General features: G+C 49.4%; 1 protein-coding gene across 1 annotated transcript in view; it reads right to left on the bottom strand.

Moving 5' to 3' along the window:
* The window catches only part of CDH23 (cadherin-related 23), a 409,549-nt gene that overhangs the window by 235,393 nt on the left and 152,456 nt on the right, over positions 1-21,700 (bottom strand). Inside the window, exon 9 of the mRNA XM_010852241.1 lies at positions 21,208-21,286. Coding sequence (XP_010850543.1) covers positions 21,208-21,286 — 79 coding nt within the window. The remainder of the gene's footprint in view (positions 1-21,207; positions 21,287-21,700) is intronic.

Genomic DNA, 21,700 nt, shown 5'->3' with positions numbered 1-21,700 from the left:
TAGGGGTGGGGGTGGGAGGGGGGGCCTGGGCTGAGGGGCAGGCCGTGGTGCGGGCTGAACAAGCACTGTAAGATACCAAGTCGGCATTTCACTTCTAGAAGACCCTACATAGTTCCCTCCTGCCCAACACACCATGTTTACCTGCTTCTAACACTTTCTGTGGCCTGACTCTTCTTAGTTTCCAACAACCCAGCCACCGCTCCCAGCTGTTTCTCATGCCAGTTCAGGCAGTACTGTCTCCTGTCCTCTCCTAGCTACACTCCTACTTCCCAGAATTGGAGGTGTCCTGATATGGATAAGAAACTTCTATGTGCAATAGAGTAAGCACTGGACCGGGAGCCAGCTCGATGTCTACCTTGAGTTTCCTGGGCTCGCAGCCTCAGTTTACCCATCCATAAAATGGGAACAGCAAAGACAAAGTCTGTACATGAAGAGGTTGTCAGGAAGATCCACTGGGACAGAGTGGCCTGTGGAAAGCACACGGACTTCAGACTCATGTAGACAGGCCATTTCTTGGTCTAGAATGACCCTATCTGTTCCATAACCTTTTGGGGTTTGTTTCCTCCCCTGTGAAATGGGGACACTGATAGAGTTTGTTTTCAGCATAACATGCAACGTCTGTAGATGGCCTGGCATGATATCCTTGGGAGGGAGTCTACTGACATCCTAATTGCACTGCAAGAGGAGTGCGGTCACAGTGGCTTTCCGTCTGCCCTCCCCTCAGGCCAGTCCCTTCTCACTGCTGAGCGCAGACTCTGTGCAAACTCTCTAGACTCCCAAGTGGAGCCGAGCATAAGGCACCGCTCTCGGAGCCAAGGAGCATCAGCGCTAATCACAGAGAGGCTTCCCAAGGCCAGCCTGCATGCCAGCCAAGCCCTGGGTGTCTGTTTTGAGTCACAAGGCCACAGAGGAAAGGCAGTTGGTATAGCCTTCAGCTCCATGAAAAATGCGGAGGTGGATGGATTCATGGTAGAAACGTAGACGTTAGAGGGTCACCTCTGGGTGGAGGTGGTTGGGGTGTCACAAAAAGGTCCTGGATGTGAGATGAGGGTGGCTCGGTAGCAACTGCTGGCCAGGCCACACAGGACCTGGGCAATCCCAGGCAGACCTCACCCAGTTGACTTCCAAGTTCTCATGGGGTGAAATAGGAAGGCCAGCCCTCCCTTGCAGTGTCACACAGAGGATGGATAACTTAGGTGGAGGCCCCTGGCAGCTGCTCAGGCACACATGAGCCCCTTAGGAAAGAATGGCTGCTTTATAGGCTCCCAGGGAAGTGTGGGTGTGGCCCAAGTAGCCCTCCAGGGTTCAGAGGCTCAAGTCCCAGGGGCCTGGTGGACATGTGGATTCCAGAGGATTCCACAGTCACCATGATGGGGAGGAAGAGAACAGGATAAGAAGGCAGATGCTTGTGGACCCTGAGCCAACAAGGCAGCCATCGGCCAGAGGGGACATGGTTCTGGCATAGGGTAGGGAACAGCAGGTGAGAGTGAACACAGAAGCTGAGCTGGCTGGTGAGCATGACTTCCCATCAGAAAATGAAAGGGAATAACCAACCTTCCCCCATTAACTCAGCATAAAGGGAAGTTGGGTGGTCAGAGAAGGCTTCTGGAGGTGGTGAGTGGGAAAATAAGGCTTAAAGGAAGGGAGGAGTATAGAAAGATGGATAAATAATGGCAGCAGGCTCCTCTCTACTCTTCCCAAGTTCCCTTCTTTCAAGAAGGTGCAGTGAAAAGCAGTCACTTCCCCTAGGTGATGTCAATGAACTTAGGAATGATAGCAATTTATTGAACACTTACCATGTATATCAGTCACTGTGCTAAATAGGCCCTGCCTTCTCTTTGGGGGTGGGGGTTTGAATGTCAATTTACAAAAGAGACTGTTGAGGTCCCACAGCCAGATGAACTTGGAGTCAGGATCTGAACTCAGATCTAACAGACCCAAAGCCCTAAGTTGCTACCTCAGCATACAAAGCACTTCCCAGGGGGCAGCCAGTTGGTTATTTTGTCCTGTGGGTGGCACAACCCAGCACTCCAGCTTGAGTCAAGTTAGGGACACGGTCCATACGTCCTAACTCTGTGCCTGTTGGATGGCCAGTGGCTGAGGCAGGTTCCAGAGAAGCAAGATGAGAAAGAAACAGAGATGGGTGTCGTCTTGGAAAAGGAATGGGTGTGGGGTTTAGGTAAATGGGGGTGTTTGCCTCTTCAGATCTGTGGGGTCCATCTACATCCCTTCGAACAATACCCATCTTACTGGACTCCAGATTTGATCTCCAAAACTGCAGTCCAAACTGCTTGGGTCCAAATCCTGGCTCTGATGTTTACAAGCTGAGTGGCTTTGAGAAAGTTACTTAACCTCTCTGAGCTTAGTTTCAGTTCAGTTCAGTTCAGTCGCTCAGTTGTGTCCGACTCTTTGCGACCCCATGAATTGCAGCACACCAGGCCTCCCTGTCCATCACCAACTCCTGGAGTTCACCCAAACTCATGTCCATCAAGTCAGTGATGCCATCCAGCCATCTCATCCTCTGTCGTCCCCTTCTCCTCCTGCCCCCAATCCCTCCCAGCATCAGAGTCTTTTCCAATGAGTCAACTCTTCACGTCAGGTGGCCAAAGTACTGGAGTTTCAGCTTTAGCATCAGTCCCTCCAATGAACACCCAGGCAAAATGATAGGATACTGAGGAACTCCCCAGGTCGGTAGGTGCCCAATATGCTACTGGAGCTCAGTGGAGAAATAACTCCAGAAAGAATGAAGGGATGAAGCCAAAGCAAACACAATACCCAGTTGTGGATGTGACTGGTGATAGAAGCAAGGTCCGATGCTGTAAAAAGCAATATTGTATAGGAACCTGGAATGTCAGGTCCATGAATCAAGGCAAATTGGAAGTTGTCAAACAGGAGAGGCAAGAGTGAACGTTGACATTCTAAGAATCAGCGAACTAAAATGGACTGGAATGGGTGAATTTAACTCAGATGACCATTATATCTACTACTGTGGGCAGGAATCCCTTAGAAGAAATGGAGTAGCCATCATGGTCAACAAGAGTCCGAAATGCAGTACTTGGATGCAATCTCAAAAATGACAGAATGATCTCTGTTCGTTTCCAAGGCAAACCATTCAATATCACGGTGATCCAAGCCTATGCCCCAACCAGTAATGCTGAAGAAGCTGAACGGTTCTATGAAGACCTACAAGACCTTTTAGAACTAACACCAAAAAGAGATATCCTTTTCCATATAAGGGACTGGAATGCAAAAGTAGGAAGTCGAGAAACACCTGGAGCAACAGGCAAAGTTGGCCTTGGAGTATGGAATGAAGCAGGGCAAAGGCTAATAGAGTTTTGCCAAAAGAATGCACTGGTCATAGCAAACATCCTCTTCCAACAACACAAGAGAAGACTCTACACATGGACATCACCAGATGGTCAACACTGAAATCAGATTGATTATATTCTTTGTAGCCAAAGATGGAGAAGCTCTATACAGTGAGAAAAAACAAGACCGGGAGCTGACTGTGGCTCAGATCATGAACTCCTTATTGCCAAATTCAGACTGAAATTGAAGAAAGTAGGGAAAACCACTAGACCATTCAGGTATGACTTAAATCAAATCCCTTATGATTATACAGTGGAAGTGAGAAATAGATTTAAGGGCCTAGATCTGATAGATAGAGTGCCTGATGAACTATGGAATGAGGTTCGTGACATTGTACAGGAGACAGGGATCAAGACCATCCCTATGGAAAAGAAATGCAAAATAGCAAAATGGCTGTCTGAGGAGGCCTTACAATAGCTGTGAAAAGAAGAGAAGCAAAAAGCAAACAAGAAAAGGAAAGATATAAACATCTGAATGCAGAGTTCCAAAGAATAGCAAGGAGAGATAAGAAAGCCTTCCTCAGCGATCAATGCAAAAAAATAGAGGAAAACAACAGAATGGGAAAGACGAGATCTCTTCAAGAAAATTAGAGATACCAAGGGAACATTTCATGCAAAGATGGGCTCGATAAAGGGTAGAAATGGTAGGGACCTAACAGAAGCAGAAGATATTAAGAAGAGGTGGCAAGAATACACAGGAGAACTGTACAAAAAAGAGCTTCACGACCCAGATAATCACGATGGTGTGGTCACTCACCCAGAACTTAGTTTCCTCACTGGCAAAGTGACAACAATGACAGCACCTTCCTCATCAGGGCGCTGTGAGGGGCAAATGAGCTTATGCATGGGCTGCTTAAAGCAGTGCTAGGCACATGCTGCTGCTGCTGCCAAGTCGCTTCAGTCATGTCCGACTCTGTGCCCACCAGGCTCCCCCGTCCCTGGGATTCTCCAGGCAAGAACACTGGAGTGGGTTGCCATTTCCTTCTCCAGTGCATGAAAGTGAAAAGTGAAAGTGAAGTCGCTCAGTCGTGTCCGACTCTTCGCGACCCCATGGACTGCAGCCCACCAGGCTCCTCCATCCATGGGACTCTCCAGGCAAGAGTACTGGAGTGGGGTGCCATGGTGATTACCAAGTAAATGCTGGCCAATGTTGTTATTAGTTAGGTGGGGTTTCCCCTTTTACCTCCCATTCTACTACTCTTTTCCCAAAGAAGTACCAGTCCCACGCTCTGCTAAATGTCTCTGCACATGTATGTATTATTGCTAAATATCTACTGTTGCTAATGTGTTTTGCAACTACAGACACGGTATTATGCTATTCCATTCTGTTTCTTTTATCACTCAACACTAAGTTTCAAAGATTTATCTATTTTGCTGCCTGTACATCTATTAAGTTGAATCCTATGAAACTGTTCACATTCGACCATTTTTGACCTACAAAAATGGTGATTTCATGTGATTAAACCTAATAGTATCTGGCTTCTTATTGATACAGAGCTTTAGTGTAGAAGTTGTAAAAGGCCATAGTAAGTATTTTAGACTTTGCTGGTTAAGAGGGAAAATCGAGGACATGATGTTAGTAGTTACTGAAGAGAAGAGAAAAAAAATCTCCACAAAACTTTTGATGAAATTTGGTATATAACAATAATTGAGCACATTTTTATAATATTGGTCTACTAGTAAGAAGAATGAAATTTGGGGAGCAAAACATTTCACTTAAGTGGAATTCAAAGGCAGTGCTTACTATCATCAAATCAACTGCAAAAATACTCATCTTTAAAATCCATTCATAACTTGTAGATATGACAAAACAGGCAGGAGATATGAAGCAGTTGGCCATTGTAATTGCCATTTGCATTTCTCTGATTTCCAGTCAGTGTTGGTACCTCTACATACATTCAGTAATCTCTGGGGCATCCCATTCTGTGAATATATCTTGTCTTTTTTCTATTGAATTTCCCAACTTTTCCTATTGATTTGTAGAAATTTCTTATATATTCTAAATATTATTCCTGTGCTGGTTTTCTAATTGTCGCAAAAATCTTTTCCACACATGTCATCTATTGTTAACTTTGTCTATATATTTCAACGGAATTGGAAATCGTTTGATGATCAATTTTTCACTTATGGCATATGCTCTCTGGGTGGTAAGAAGTCCTTTTCAACTACAAGGTCACAAAGATATACCCTCACATTTCCTTTTATGAGCTTTGTATTTCACCTTTCACCTTGAAGTCTTTAATCCATCTGGAGTCTACCTTGGTGTACGGGAGGGATCTTGTTTTATTTTTCTCCATAGAGCGAGCTAGTTTTCCCAACACCAGCTACTATACAAGTCATCTTTTCCCCCATTGATTTGTGGTGCCACCTTTATCATATATCAAGTTCCCATATTTATATGCGGGTCTGGTTCTATTCTGTCCCACTGGGCTATCCACCTATCTTTTTAAATGTACTAGATAAATTTGGGGCTGGTCCCCCTCCTGGCCCTGCTGCCCTCTTCTGTGCCAGGTGCTTGGGGTGACACCATCTCGGGCTGCCAGCTCCCTATGGCTTTGGACATCACTTGTGACGATGAGCCGGCCAATCTGACCCCTTCTAGGAAGTCTGGAACTGGAAAACTAGAATATGGAGATGACTGACAGCTGAAACAGAAGCCAAAAGGACATTTCAAGGGTATCCATGATGAGAGAGGTCAATATGGCCATCATGGACTAGGTAGATGCACGGATCCATCCTGGGAGACCATGAGGGAGCCAGTGCGGAAGAGAGGCATGAGTCGGGTAAATTATCGACAGGGGCAAAGTTGCTGTGGTAGGCTAAATAAAGGCCATCATATATCCAGGTCCTAACTCCTGGAACCCCTGAATGTTACCTTGCATAGCTAAAAGGAAGTTACAAATGTGACTCAGTTAAGCATCCTGATATTGGGAGATTATTGGCTGGACCCTACAAATAATCACAAGAGTCCTGAAAGACTGAAGCACAGGGAGATCTGACCGTAGAAGAGAAGGCAATGTGACCACGGTAAAAAGACTGGAGTGATCTGGGCACAATCCAGTGAATGCTGGCAGCCACCAGCCCCTGGAGGAGGCAAGGGGTGGATTCCTCCCCGGAACCCCCAGATGGAACCAGCCTGGCTGACACCGTGACTTCAGCCCCATGGAGCTAAATCACTGCAGACTCTGGCCTGCCAGAATCAGAAGAGAGAACATTTCCATTGTTTTAAGCCCCTGAGTTTCTGGTAATTTGTTGTTGAAGCCATAGGAGGCAAACTCAGATGCTGTAAGAAAGGAGAGAGGATGCAAGCTCTGCCCCAATTCCTCATCCCTGGAGGTCCGACTCTGAGGAAGGTCTGCCCCGGATTCCTATAAGAACCCCACAGCTTCACTGAGGCCCCTTTCCCTGAGCTTCCAAGTGTTCTCAAATTCTTGGGGCCATAGGTGCCCTGAAAGGAACAACCAAACACTCCTTAGTTTGACCCTTGAAATCACCTTCCTCTTCTGCAGCCTAGTGGCCTTGTCTGTTGCCCCTCAGACATCTCATGAAGAGTCCTTCCTCAAAGATTTTGCTCCAGTTGGTCTCTCCTGCTTGGGATGCCCTCCTCCCTACCTAATTCACCCATCCTTCAGTCCCAGTAATAGCTTCTCCCCCATCTCTAAGGTGATATCATTTACAGGATCCTATCCAATAGAGGGCTGGTATCTCCGAAGTTCTTACCCGATGTTGGACACTGTTTGGAACACTTGACATATCCTGCAGCAGCTCCACCATCCCTCCCACAGTACAGACAAGGAAAGGCTCAGGACAAGTTACTCCAGTGTTAGGACTGCCCAATCCAGTCATCTGGATGTCCAACTATTTCCATATCTGCATGTCACACCTATTATTATTATTTGCCTCTTTTCTTTCATTTGATTCAGTTTCTCCTTTAAAAAATCATTCTAATAGAGTCTATTTAAGAATATTATCAATGGAGAACCAGTTCATTGGCCATAAATAGTGATTATAAAATAGATAAAATTAGCCTATGTGGTGAGATTTTAGTTACATGAGCTTGGCATCTGAAGGCTCTAGCCTGCTTTCTGTTTGTTAAATAGAGAGATGAGCTAAATGGTGAAGAGGTGTTCAAGATGTGAGTACCCAACTGGACTTTCTCCTGGACAGGGCTGACAGAAATAGAAAATTGAAAAGAGAATTGAGAAGGGAATAGCCGTCTCACTGTGTGATTCAGTGTTATTTCACGCCCCACCCGTGCGGCACTTAAAATCATCTCTCTGGGGAATCAGCTGGGGTGAAGCTGCTGCCCTCACCCCATCCCCCTGACCCCTGACACACTCAGCCTCCTCTGATCTCCCAGAGGACTTACTGATGGCATGAGTCCCTCAGCAAATGCTGTATGGGTAGACAACCAACTTTTCATACGCCTACTCCCCAGCAAGTCCTTAAGCTTCTCACAGAATGGTTTTCCATTTCCAATTTCCATTCTAGTTCCGGTCTCCCCAAGACCACCAAGAAGGGAGGCTGGCTCATCAGGACCTCCTCACTAAGCATCTGCTGAGTTGTGAAGAGCTGACTCTCCTGTCCCCACAAACTTCTAAAGGACCCACAGCATCCCAGGACCGCAACTCCTCCTTTCCAAAGTGTTCCTTAAGTCCAAACTAAATCATTCTCAGACATTTAAGACTCCCCCTGTCATTAAGGAGCTTCCCAGGTGGTGGAGGATAAAGAATCCACCTGCTAATGCATAAGACATAAGAGACGCAAGTTGGATCGCTGGAGGAGGAAATGGCAACCCACTCCAGTATTCTTGCCTGGAGAATCCCATGGACAGAGGAGCCTGGTGGGCTATAGTCTATGGGGCCACAAAGAGTACACACGCACACACTGTCATTAAGAAGAAAAATCAGTCACTGGCTCCTTTAAAATAACCCTTGCTATGCTGGACATTGTGGTAAAGTGCCCTTCAGCCTCTGCTTTCACTGATTCAAAAGCGTTTCACTGATATGGTCCTTCAGGATGGTGCTTCTACCTGCACTGGCAGCAGGAGGGTGTGGGAGGGGCAGTGAGCTGGAACACAGAGGCAGCCTGATTCCACCCCACGGGCCCCCACAAAAGAAAGGCCTTCTGAAGGTGCTGGAATGGAGCACAGCCCAGCAGAAGGAAAATGTGAGCAATAAATCCCTTCTGTGTCAGAATGTTTGTTCAGTTCAATCAATGTCTGAAAATATCTGCCCTGAAATCTCTGTTTCCAGGATATTGGTCAAATATTTGAATGGGGCAGCCAGTTAATTGACTCAGGAGGAGCACTTGACACAGGGGCAGAGGGAGGGCTGTGGGGGCACAGGAAGACAGCCAAGCCCACAGGCAGATCCAGTGGCCCCCAGCCTCTGGCAGCACCGCCAGGTGTTCAGGGCAGGGGGAGGGGAGGCCAGCGGCCCTGGAGAAGTGCCAGTTCTGGAGCTAACATGCTCTTCCCTCCTGCCAGCCATGTGACTCTGGGCAGCTGGGCCTCAGTTTCTTGATCTGCAAAATGGGCTGACAATGACAGTACCTACCTCATGGGGTTAGTAGGGAGAATTTAAAGAGTTGATGCAGGAGAAGCATTTAGATCTAGTTCTAAGCATCCACAAAAGTGTTCGTTACTATTCCTAGGCTATCGTGACCCCTTACTCCAGCATTGAAAGCTCTCCCATGTGAATCCCTTGCTGTAAGAGGGTGTTAGGGCTGATGGGGAGGTCCCCTGAATGTGTGGTCACACCCTGCCTTGTGACTGGTGACTTCACCTTCCTTGTGGTCTCTCCAAATCATCCCTCAAGTACTGCCCTTCTCAAGATCCAGCACCTTCCTGACCTCCTGGAGCATCCGTCATACATGCCACGCTTCAGGCTCCTGTGACGCATTACCTGTGCAGTCAGGTCCTCTCTGAGGCTGACACTGGACCTGTCTGGTGAACCTGTGGGTGGGCCTGCATCTGCTGACATGTGGGCTAAAAGAGAGATTCCTTCCTTTCCTTCCTCCCATATTTTAAATTTGCATTAAAACATGGGTTCTGTAGGAGAGATAGGGGTGGGGAGGGTGGCATGGTGTCCTCGTGGTCTGTCTGGGCCCCATCCAGAGAATAGCTGAAGGCCGAGTGGGAGAAGCTGTTTAAATGGTGGGGGGGGAGATGGAGCATAAAGGGGCCCAGCAGGGATGCTGAGGGGCCCAAGCCCAAGTACAGCTGCAGGGGGGCGATGAGCAGCCCGTGTCCACCCACGAGCCACTTTGGCTGCAAGGTCATGGGGTGGCTGGGGGATGCTGGGCCATTTCAGCGGCTAGGGAGGGTGCTGACAGCAGCAGCCCAGGTGACTTACTGACTTGGCTTTGTGCAAGGGACACCCACAAGGGATCAGGGGCAAAAGAACAGGTCAGTTGGATAGCATATGCCTTCCTTCCTGCCCATAGGGGCCCTGCAATGCTTGGGGATTTGCTAAGAGCTATAGTCTTTGATTTTTGCAGGCAGAGAGGAGGAGCAAGAGCCAGTGACATTTACTTTTCTAGAATCTCCATTACCACCTATGTGCTGAGGAATCCTAGTATCTTTTTGTGTATGCATTCGTCATCAATCGGATGATAATGTTTTGATAAACTCTATTAATATTCCCATTGTACAGATGAGGAGACTGAGGCACGGACAGAAGTAACCTGCTCAAGGTCAGCTGAGACCTGAACCAGGCTGGCTGTGAGACTGTGACTAAGATTTCTCCCTCTCTTTCTCCAGAGTGCCTGGCCCATAGCAGGCACATAATAAATACTGATGACATGGAGATGCTGACAGGAACATAGGTGCAGATGCTAACATTTTTGTTCCCCCAGGAAATCATGAATCAGAGCCCTACAGGGACAGGAGGTGGCTGATGGGCTGAGCCAGTAGAACTCCATCTGCTTTGCTCACCCTCTCTGCAGGGCACCCCAGGTTGTCTCCCTCTTTTGGAACCCACCCCATCACTGAGCCTAGAAAGGGGAGGGTACAGCCGTGTGAGGCTGTGGGTGACTTTGGGCTTAATATCTTTGTAACCATATTGCAAAGGGGCATGCCTAAGACAGCGCCTTACACTTAATCTTTCTCTTATTGCTTTTTCTCTTGTATGATTTAACCTTGCACTAGGTATCAAGCTAGATAAATAAAAACTTTTATTTCAGATTAGCCCCGGCTGGGGGCTGCCTTGAAAGCGGAGCAGTCATCCAGGGAGTGAGATGAAAACGGGAGCGGGGAATGTGAGCTGCTGAGAGGGGCTCATTGTATCTCCCAAAAGATATTTGAGACCTTTTTTGAGGAGGGAGGGATGAGATCTCCTGCCAAGCCCACAGCCTGGGGAGGCTGAGACGGGCGGCTGACATCCCCCCTAGTCCAGCCTTCCTGACCCCCTCTTCCTGAGTGGCTCTTCACCCCAGTTACCTTCTCACACTAGTATTTCCTGCTCAGTGCTTAATATAGCCAGGAGACACTGCCTTTGCTGATATTTAGTTACGTCTTCCCCACTAGAATGTGAGCTCTGTGGACTCAGTGACAGCAACTTCCGTTCACAATTGGTCCCCAGGGTCTGGCATGGAGCCTGGCACACAGTAGGAACTCAATTAATATCGGCTGGTTAACCGAATGAATGAATCCTGGGGTTCTAGTTCGGTACATAGACCGGGGGTTGACATGAATCATTTGGTTTCCCAGGCAGAATAGTAAAAGATGGTAAAAAGGATGTGGGTTTTGGAAGCAAGAAAAGCTGGGTTTGAATCCTGTGCCCCCAACTTATGTGCTGTGTGAGCCTAAGTGTTTCATGAGCTCTGTGGGTCTAGTTTCCTTACCTGTAAAATGCTCTGGCCGGCTGCGTTCTGGGGTGAGAGTGAGGGTGAGGGTAACAGAGAGTATCTGTAGCCCAGAGCAAACCCTCTCTCACGTGTGTAGAGAGAGAGATGCACAAGATGTTAGAGCAGCATGGTTTGCAATAGCAAAAATCAGTGCACACACCATTCAACAAGAAAATGGATTACCTGTAATATTTTCACATGATGTAATACAGAGTAATAAAAATGAACAAATAATGACCCCCCCCCCCCAGAAAAATATAGATGGATCTAGTATGTAACTTTGAAGAGAAAACACAAGTCCAGGAGACTACATGTAACATACTATTAAAATAAGGTTCAAAGACAACTGAAATATGCACGTGTGACAAAACATTTTTTGAAACCAAAGAAATAAAAAAGAAAAAAAAAAAACCAACGCAAGGTGCAAAGAGATGGCTGTGGGATGGGGAGTCAGGATGGACTGGATGGGAACACAGGGAGATGTGTGGGATGAGTAACGGTCTGGCTCTTGGGTTGGTTGGTGGGTTCACAGGTGTCCACAAAATTATTAAAAACTAATAATGAAACTAAAGAGGGCCATACAAGGACCAGTGCTGACTCTGAGCCAAAGATGATGTCTAAATCAGTTCTGTGCACTTGAAGTGTGCCAAGATAAGAAAGAAAGAGAAAGCAAAACAAATGCTGGCTAATTTCACAATCCTCCAAGGATCTCAGTGCAATAAAAAGCAGTTACTTAGAGATGAGGAAAAACTAGAAACAAGTCAATTTTTTTAATAAGACAAATGCCTGTTGACATCAGACTAGAACTTCTCTCCAAAGCAATCTCTAGGCATGAACTAGAAGGAGCCCTAGCCCCTGAAAGTAGCCTTCAGCCATGACTGGTCTGCCAGATCCCAGGCCTGGAGAGAACTGCTTCTTGAGCTGAGCAAGGGCCACCCCTGCCCAGCTGTGGAGGTGGAAGCCAGGTGCTGCTTGGACCCGAGTGGGAGGTCCTGGGTAAGCTCCCACAGTACACGGGTCCCATAGGAGGCTCTAGAGTGTCTTGAGCAAGAGTCAGAGACTTCTGCCCATGAGGAGGGTAAGGGAAAGAGGAGAGGCAGAAAGGGAGCGTCTCAGACCATGGCGGTGAAACCTCTTCAAAACCCACTGGCCAATTCGATTCATGAGAAGGATGCCAGAGGCAAGGTACAGCTACTGACAAAGAGCGCACAGGGCCTCAGGAAAGGCTCAAAGACAGGGCACAGAAGACTGTGGGGAGTGGAAGTGAAGAAGCAGTGTAATCCCGAAGAGAGCAGGGAAAACGAACAGGGAGAATGAAGTGACGGCTCCCCTGAGGTTTACCAGGAGGAATTCAGTGTTAGTGTGACCTCTTGTTGTTCGTTTGGTATGGTGGTGGGAGAGCACTGTGAATAATATTTTTTAATTAAAATTTTTAAAAGTCAGAGGAACTGCCCCTTAAATACTGTTGAAAGAAGAGAGCCACAGGATGCAAACTGGATAAACTTTGGGTGGCATATTCATTCTGGCTCTCTGCTACTGCTGCTAAGTCACTTCAGTCGTGTCTGACTCTGTGCGACCCCATAGACGGCAGCCCACCAGGCTCCCCCGTCCCTGGGATTCTCCAGGCAAGAACACTGGAGTGGGTTGCCATTTCCTTCTCCAATGCATGAAAGTGAAAAGTGAAAGTGAAGTCGCTCAGTCATGTCCGACACTCAGCGACTCCATGGACTGCTGCCCTCCAGGCTCCTCCATCCATGGGATTTTCCAGGCAAGAGTACTGGAGTGGGTTGCCATTGCCTTCTCCATTCCAGCTCTCTAGAGAATGCCTATCAACTACCAGCGGCTGATGGAGGCTCGGAGGCCCACTCAGGCTCAGTGGGAAAGTGTGCTGGGATCAATTAGTGATCTCTGCCTTGACACTGGATACGGGTGCTCTGGTATTTGTGCTGACATGGGTCTAACATGGCAGTCACAGGTGTAAGCAGATCAGCTTTCCTTATGAATATGCCCCCTTCTGCCTAGGTCACTACAGGGACCCCAGATACCGAGACTTAGAGCTTAGATGCTTCTTTGTCTCCTTCTTTGCCTGCACTGTCCATTCTCACTATATTGCCTTGAGGAATCTCCTCCTTTACATCTCCACAACAAACCCTAGTCCTCCCCTAGGACTGTCCAGACCTTCCATGAGATAAATCTTCTGATGACCCTCTCACCCCCAGACATGCTCAAGAACCCACATCTTTTGCCTTGTATGCCCTCCTCCACCTGGCCCCAGCACTTGTCTCCCATCAGCCCCGACTCCTCCCTGGCCCCCTCTTGGCTCCAGCTGTTCCCCACTGCGCCTGGCCAGATGCCCTGAGGTTTCTGGGGCTTTCAGGTGCCCGATATGTACTCCAAGCCAGGGGCTTTGATGTGCAATTCTGATTTCCAAAGCAGATCTGCTTTTCGTAAGTTTTTACTTCTTGGGGGGAGAAAAATGCCAAGCAGCTTAATCACAAGGGCTTTGAAGCGATTCAAATGATGGTCTTCTGTGATAGCCGTCCCCTACCAGGCCATGGCCAGGGGCCCGATTTAGTTATTGGCATATGTGGAGGTGTATGTACTGGCATATGTGGATTTGTGCAAATTTGACTTTTATTCTCTGTCTCTACACACACACACACACACACAGCTTTCCTTTCAGTGTTCAATGTGTTTTCAAGGAACTGCCGCACTTGGTAACATTAAAAGTAAAATTCAGCAAGTGATGAGTGAAGACTTTGTCTTTCACTAACATACCTGGGCAGGTCCCCCAGCATGACCCAGTGGTAAGGCCACTGCCTTTTAAGCTGGGACTGAGGGGTTTCAACCTTGATACTGCACACCTATTCTTCATTCGAGGCCATTGTTTCTCAACCCTTTATTTTCATTATCACACGCCCCTCCAACCTCCCTAGCCATTTAAGACATTTTTTTCTAACTGCTCCCCTAACCTGCATGAAATTTTAATATCACAAATATAGCATATGTTTATCTGTGCTTTATACATATAAGGGGTAAGGTATTTTTTTACCTCTCAGAACAAATCTTTGCCCCCTTGGGGGCGATACTGACCTGTTGATGACACGTTTTCTTCAAGACCAGAGCTTCTCAAACGGTGGTCCCCACAGTATCATGCAGGCCCCACCCTCTAGAGTTTCTGATTCAGGTTTAGGGTAGGGTACACAATTTTTCATTTCTAATAATACCCAGGTGGAGACATCTGGAGACATTACTTTGAGAACAGCTGCTGTCACGCGAATTCTGGCTATATTCTAGAGCCCAAGAGACCTGGGTTCAAATCCCTATTCTTCCGCCTGGTGGCTGTGACCCTTGGTCAATATATAAAAGTCCCCGAGCCTTGCCGTACATGCCAACAAAGTGCAGTAATACTGTCTCCTTCATACACGATTGTGAGGGATTAAATGGCCAGTGGCTCACACACAGCAGGCACCTAACAAATGGGGTATATGGCAGAACTGCAGGAGACCCAGAGAAGCAGGACTCAGACAAGAAAGCGGATGACAGGAGATGGTAGGCTTCTTCAGCCTGAAAGTGGAGTCTGGGCCGAGACGGGGGCTGTAATGCAGGTTGGAGTGGGAAGTGCTAGCTTGGGCTCCTTCACCAAATCATCATACCCCAGGGTGGCGGGGGGCCCTTCGGGTGCTGGGGAAGGGTCTGTTTAGCGGCAGTTATGGGAAGGAGAGAGTCAAACGACAGAACTCAGCAGTCCAGTACTTCTGGAAAATCAACATGCTTCTAGAGTGGAGGAAAGGATTCAGACAGTGTTGGAATCACCTGGAGGACCTCATAAATAGTCTCCTGGGCCCCATCCCCGAGTCTGACTCTAGTTCTGGGGTGGCCTGAGAATTCACATGTCTAACAGGTCCCCAGGTGACGCTGCGGCTGCTGGTCCGAGGCCCCACCTTGAGGACCACTGCTTCACAGCCTCTCCTGGATGGGCTTCCTGTGACGAGCGCTTAAGGAGAGAAGAGTCTGGGAACTTGTGGGAAGGTGATAGCAGGACAAAATGCCAGGCCTTAGAGCCCTTGGGACTGAGAGGAGCCTCCAATCTAAGTCCCCTGACCACCCAGGCGGCCTGCTCGTTGACACATATGAGTGGTCGCAGCTGGTAAGATGGGCTCCTGACAGCATGGTGTGCGCTTGTCCCCACTGCATCCTGACCAGTGGTAGGCAGGAGGCACATGTGAGGCCTGCTGTGTGCTGACCTATGGTGGACAGGCACCAAATGCCACTTGCTTTATATAATGGTCTCATTTCCGTGTCACAACTCTGTGAGAAAGACACCATCACCTTCAGATTAAAGATGGGGGAACTGATGCTTCAAGAGTTTTAGTGACTCCCTCCAGGTCACTTAACTGGGAAGAGAGGATGCCTCTCTGGAACAAATAGTGGTTGAAAATTAAATAATTTCTCTGCCTGAGGGGACTCTAAAGGCATCTCAGGCCATGGTCCAGTCCTGGGCTTCTCCTGGTGCCTACAACAACCGCCCTGCCAGCCACCTCCTGACAGCATGACCTCCTCACCGTCCTTGGCTCTGTCTCTGTGCCCTCTCTGTGATGTCCACCACTTGGGGACACTAGGGCAGCCTCCCTGCTGATCTGCTTGCTCCCACCTGCCCTGCCCCCAACCCACTGTGAGCTTTGTACAACACACCCCTGACCGTGTCCCTCCCCTGCCAAACTGGTGGCCCACTGCCCCGAGGACCAGGGCCTCGTGTTCTCCTGGGCAGAGCATTCCACACCCTGCGTGTCAGCCTCGTCTCCCCTCTGTGGCCTCCCTCACGCGCTATGCTCAGCCACGCACATGACTGCAGCTCCGTGATCGGGTACATTCTCTCTGCTCTGGGATCTTGGTATGTGCTGCTCCTCTGCCTGCGACAGACCCTCCCTCTACCCTTCCCAGCTGCTCATCTGTCAGGGCTGGCTTAGAAGATCTCTCCTTGGTGAGCCTCCCCTCCTGGTGATGGCTGGGAGGTACCCCCTCCCACGGATTCTTGCTCACTTCCTATGATGGATATTTTTGAATATATACAAGAGTAGAAAGAACAGTCTAGTGACCCCCCTGGGAGCCACTGCTCTACATCAACAATGATCAGCACAGCCCATGCCTGTCTCCACAGCATTCCACCATGGCGCTGCAGCCCATCCCCCAGACTGCCTGCAGGTTCCTGCGGCTGAGATGGTGACTCGGGCCTTACCAGCTCTCAGGGCTTTAGAACAGAGAAGACCCTCAGTCCACTGTAGGTGGATATTAAAGTCCCTGTGTGTTGAGCACTGACTACACATTTAGGTGCTCCACTAAGTGCAAACATGCCATAGCATCCCTGTGAGAGCTGGGTTATAACTACCTCCACTTCAGAGTGGAAAACTGATGCCCGGAAGGTTACACACGCAGTGGAAGGCAAGCTAAGGCGGTCTACCCCTGGAATAGAGCTGCCCATAGAAACAGAATGCAAGCCACACCTGCTATTTGAAATTCTCTAGTAGCCACATTAAAAGAAAAAATAGGTAAAATTACTTTTAATAATATGTTATCTTTAATCCAGTATATTGAATATACCATTTCAACATGTCATCTGTATAAGGCATTATTGAGATATTCTACAATCTATTTTTCGTACTACATCTTCAAAACCCTGTGTGTTTACAGCACATCTCAAATCAGACCAGCTACATTTCAAGAGCTCTGTACATTTCAAGGCAACCGTACTGACCAGCTCAGCTAGCGGTCACCACCCTGAACATGGCCCTAAAGCCTGCACGCTCAACCACTTACGTCTCTATACTTAAATGAATGAAGGAAGAAATGAGTAAGAGTCCCAAGAACCCCTGGTCCTGAACTTTCTTCAACAATTAATAATGTTTAATATTTTATGGTCCTTTAGGGTCTCTCTGGCATCGTCTTATCTGCCATGGGAGTTGTCATCTCTGTTCCACAGATGAGGAGATGGGGCTAAGACGGCCAAATGCCTTGCTTGAACACCCTGCTGCAGGGGCACTGCTGGGCCTCAAACTGACAGTTCTGGACTCCTAGTTCTGTGCTCTGCTGGGCATGGGGGCAGCCACCCCTTGAAGCAGGACTATGTCCATCTGGCAGGGGAGGGTGTCTGCTCAGACCACAGGTGAGGCTGACCACTGGGGACAGGAGCCCGCAGAGCTCTGGAGGTCAGACGCTGGAGGAAGTGATGCCCTTGGTGAGTGGCAGGGCAGGCGCAGGCTGAGGGAGCATGGGGCCCGTGCCAGAGCCTCTATGGGAAACGGCCTTGTCGTTCTTCGGTCGTAGTTTGGCCACAAGAGGCTGAGAACAAATTGATGGCAATGGAGCCATAACTTACCTCTGAAGGCCTCTTTGTTCTTGGCAAAACAGAGGGGTCATTAGTAATGGGGAAAGCACTGGTGTGTGGACATAAATCCCCCCAGCTGCAGGGCTGATAAATAGTCTGGAGGGGACAGGGCCTCAGGGAGCTGGGCAGGTTAACCGTGTGCCATGTGTCACTGTGGGCTCCGGCCTGCGTCTGAGACAGACCACCTGCCCAGGCTCCTAAGGTACCCAGAGACTGGGTAGCCCATGGTGCCCTCAGGACTTGCACCTGGCTCTGGGAGCCCCTGAGGCCCTCAGCCCTTTCTTTCAAATGAAAATGATTCCAGAGCACCTGAGCTAGAGCAGGCTCCCAACAGGCACTCAGGGTCAGTGTGGGGCAGTCAGTGTGAAGGGACACTGGCAGGGCATCCCTTCTTCCATTTCGAGCCAAACAGGCACTGGCCAAGCCACCCAGGCCTTAACACCACTGGAGAGGAGGGCACGAGAGGCCAAACCCTCAGCAGACAACGTTCTTTGCAGTACTGTCTACACTGACTAGCTGAGGGAAGTAGAAGAGTCAAGTCTTAGCCTCTGCCCACTGCTCCCCTGGGCAGTGTGCCCTGTTGCCTGACTGCCTGCCTAGACTTGGGCTGAGGCTGGCTCGCAGGGGTCCATGCCAGCCCAGGCCTGGGGAGAAGGGCAGGGAGGGAAACCAGGTGCTCAAGATAGGAAGGAAGAAAGAGGACTGCTCTTTCCTCAAACTGTCTGAAAAGGATCTGGGGTTGCTGGTGACAAATACCCATTACAGTGAGGACCGTCATGGCCACCCTGTGAACATGGTCCAAGTGCTATCCCACCAAGGATGGCAGACAGCTGACCCAGTGCGGTCCCCTCCATTTCCACACCCACTGCAGTCTCTGCCAATTGAAGACCGCGCTGAACCTGTTTGACTTCCTGGTCCCCTTTAGGCAGCCATTACCAGTCAATCAAAGCTGGCAGGTAAGAGAAAACCCGTTTGTCATCCTTTCTAAAAGCCGTCAAGGTACATCTGTTCTAGGAATCCTATAAAGCTATGTTAAGTGCTTGAGGTTTTCCAGAAACTTCTGCCTCTGCACCCACCTTTGCAGGCATCCCCTACCTCTACTTCCACATCCTGGGTTTCCCTTCTTATCCTGTTTTTTGCACTTAGAAAATTTCACAGGATGCTGCCATTTCATGCAAAGCTACTGCAGGCAATTGTCCCAGACTCTAAGCTCCAGAGCACCATCCTCCTGCTCCAGGGGAAAGGGGTGGCTGGGGCCATCTCTATTATAGAGGGCCTGAGGTTCTGGGGCTGGTGGCTTGGCACCCAGCGCAGACTGGAAATAGACCAATGCCTTGGAGGATGGCCATCTGGTATCAGAGAGGAATTTCTAGCTGTCCATGATCTCAGGTCAGGTCCTGACTCTCTGCTCCCCACTCCTGTCTGGGAGTATGTCTAGAACTAACCCAGAGACAATGAGAAAAGGAGACAATCCCCTACCCAGCCAGGTGCCCCCTTCTTGCTGGAGCTTATACTAGGTCCCCAACTCCATCCGCCTTGGGGCTCACTGGTGTTCACTGAGATCTCCAGCACAAGCCCCGTGTTACTGGGAGGCACTTGTTTCGCTTCCCAATTTGACAAACTCATGAAGGAGACCAGCACCAGCATGGGCCTCCCTTCTCTGCCCACCAGGAGCGAGTCCACTAATTCCCAAGAGGACGCTGCCTTCCTATAGAATGGCTTCCTCCCTAGGACCTCCTTTCCCATATCCTGGCCTGAGGACCAGCTGCTTCTGGGGCTCAAGGAGAAAGGACCTTTCCTGGGCTGCACCCTAGTCCTATAGAATGAGAACCTTCATGGATGCCAAGGACTCTGCGTTTTTGGTAGGAGCTCCCAGGTGATTCTTGGGCAAAATGGAATTTGAAAACCCATTCCCTTAGAGTAACATACATTAATTCATGTATCCATCCATCCATTCATTCACTCTACAAGTACAGATTGGACTTTACTCTTGTGGAGCCCTGTGCTGGGCATGAGAATGGGGAGGAAGAGGGGTGGGGGAAGCAGAGGCCCAAATCCACTCTGCTGTTGCTGCCGCTCACCACATGAGCTGGTCTGACATTCACCCTGGGTCTCAGGGTCCTGTGGGCTTAGAAGCCCAGTTAACAGTTGTGCTAGAAGCTGCAGGTCACAGAGAGCCCACAGTTCCCCTGATTTCCTGCATTCCCAAGGATGTGGCTGGTCTCCCTCCCACCACCTAACCCTCAGCACCCTGAAGGTATTATTAGACGGCCCTGGTGGCTCAGGTGGTAAAGAATCTGCCTGCAAGGCAGGAGACCTGGGTTTGATCCCTGGGTCAGGAAGATCCCCTGGAGAAGGGAATGGCTACCCACTCCAGCATTCGTGCCTAGAGAATCCCATGGACAGAGGAGCCTGGGGGGTGACAGTCCATGGGGTCACAAAGAGTCAGACACAACTGAGCAACTAAGCATGCACACATGCACATTATCAGTTAACACTTACAAAGTATCAACACCTTACATACATTTATTATGGTCTTTACATATAATAAGCCTTCTGATTTTTGAACCACCTGAGGCAGGTATTCTTACTGCTCCCATATTATGGATGAGAAACTGAGGTACGGAGATCCACCCCTAGACAGTATGCTCAAGAGACTCCATCCATGTTCTTGATCACCGCACATTGGTGTCTTGAGCTTTAGGGAGAAAACCCCCTATACGCCAAGTCTACTCTCTTGGCAGTGTGGTAGGGGGAGCAATGGGGTGGACAGTGGCCTAGCAGCCTGCCACCCTTTTTGCCTTCAGACAGCGCCCCCCACCCCCGCAGATGCACCAGGCTCGCATTTCACTCACCAGCAGGCTGGGCAGGGAGGCCAGGGTGGGGTGGGAGAACAGGGACAGATTTGATCCAGCCTGTGAACGAGTGAGCAGTTTCTCCTGCACCTCTCATCAGCCCCCTTGCTCCAAAGCCACCCAGACCCAAGACGGCCAAGGAGCTGCTGCTTTGTTAGTCTCTAGGCAGGGATGTGGAGTCAGGGGTCCCACCAAGCAAAACTTTCTCTGCACTCAGTCACTGCTCTGCTCAACCAAGAGCCTAGGCGGGAAAGGAGGGTTTACGTGACTCCCTGCAACATTCCAGATAAATGTGACTGTCTGACGGTCAGAAATGTGAAGAGAGCATGAAATCAGCCACAGTTGCAGCTGAATTAGTTCTAAAATGATGTAAAAACTGCCATCTTTTCACCAAGTAAGTAATGACAAACAAAGAAAAATGCAGTGTACTGAAGCAGGTTAGACAAGAATCACCAGTAACCTGGGCTCAGAGCCCTAACATGCGCAGACAGTGGAGACCTCGGAGAATGCACACTCCTGTCCCCACCATCACCCGAGCGCCCCACACACCCGAGCTTCTGTCTCGAACTCCTCTTCTCCTCCCTGGCTCCTCCCTCCTTCATCTAGGCAGCTCCTTCCTGAGTCCTTTGGCCTGGGTTGTCCCTGGGGACAGGTGCCCTCATGCCACTGTCCCACACACCCACAGAGCCTGACACTCCTAGAGTGGCTCTTCTTGAGTAGGGGTGGGGCACTAGGGCACCCCAGGCCTTACCTGAGACGATAGTGTAGCCGATTCCCCGGGGACGTCCTTTATCCTGGTCAATGGCAGTGATAATTCGCACTGTCGTGCCCTGGGTGGGAAAGAGAAAGGACTTGAGTTTGGTAGGCCAGGCCCCAGGGTGCTGTTCTTCTTGTAGCTGTCCTGACACCCACAGCTTCCCTCCCCCTGGGGACCTCAGGTCAGTCTAGGAAGTAGGGGCCAAATACAGAGACCTTAGCTGCCCCTATCATTCCTGGGATACACACTGAGGCCCCAGGCAAACACCTCAGTGTCCGCTGGAGAGGCCCAACCCTGCTGAGGCGCTCACTCCCTCTTCTGTTCCCCATCTCCCTTCATTCAGATGAACCACCCACGGAAGAACTGACAGAGGAGCAACCAGCAGCAGGACAAGAGATCTGGTCTCTATCTTGAACTCATCAGGTTGCTGTGTCACCTCAGAAGTTTGCTGCACTCCTCTGGTCTCAGATTACCCCAATCTTAAAAT

The sequence above is a fragment of the Bison bison genome, unplaced genomic scaffold (assembly GCF_000754665.1).
Source record: "Bison bison bison isolate TAMUID 2011002044 unplaced genomic scaffold, Bison_UMD1.0 scf7180017864309, whole genome shotgun sequence".
NCBI lineage: Eukaryota > Metazoa > Chordata > Mammalia > Artiodactyla > Bovidae > Bison > Bison bison.
This window is presented reverse-complemented; position numbering and strand designations above follow the sequence as displayed.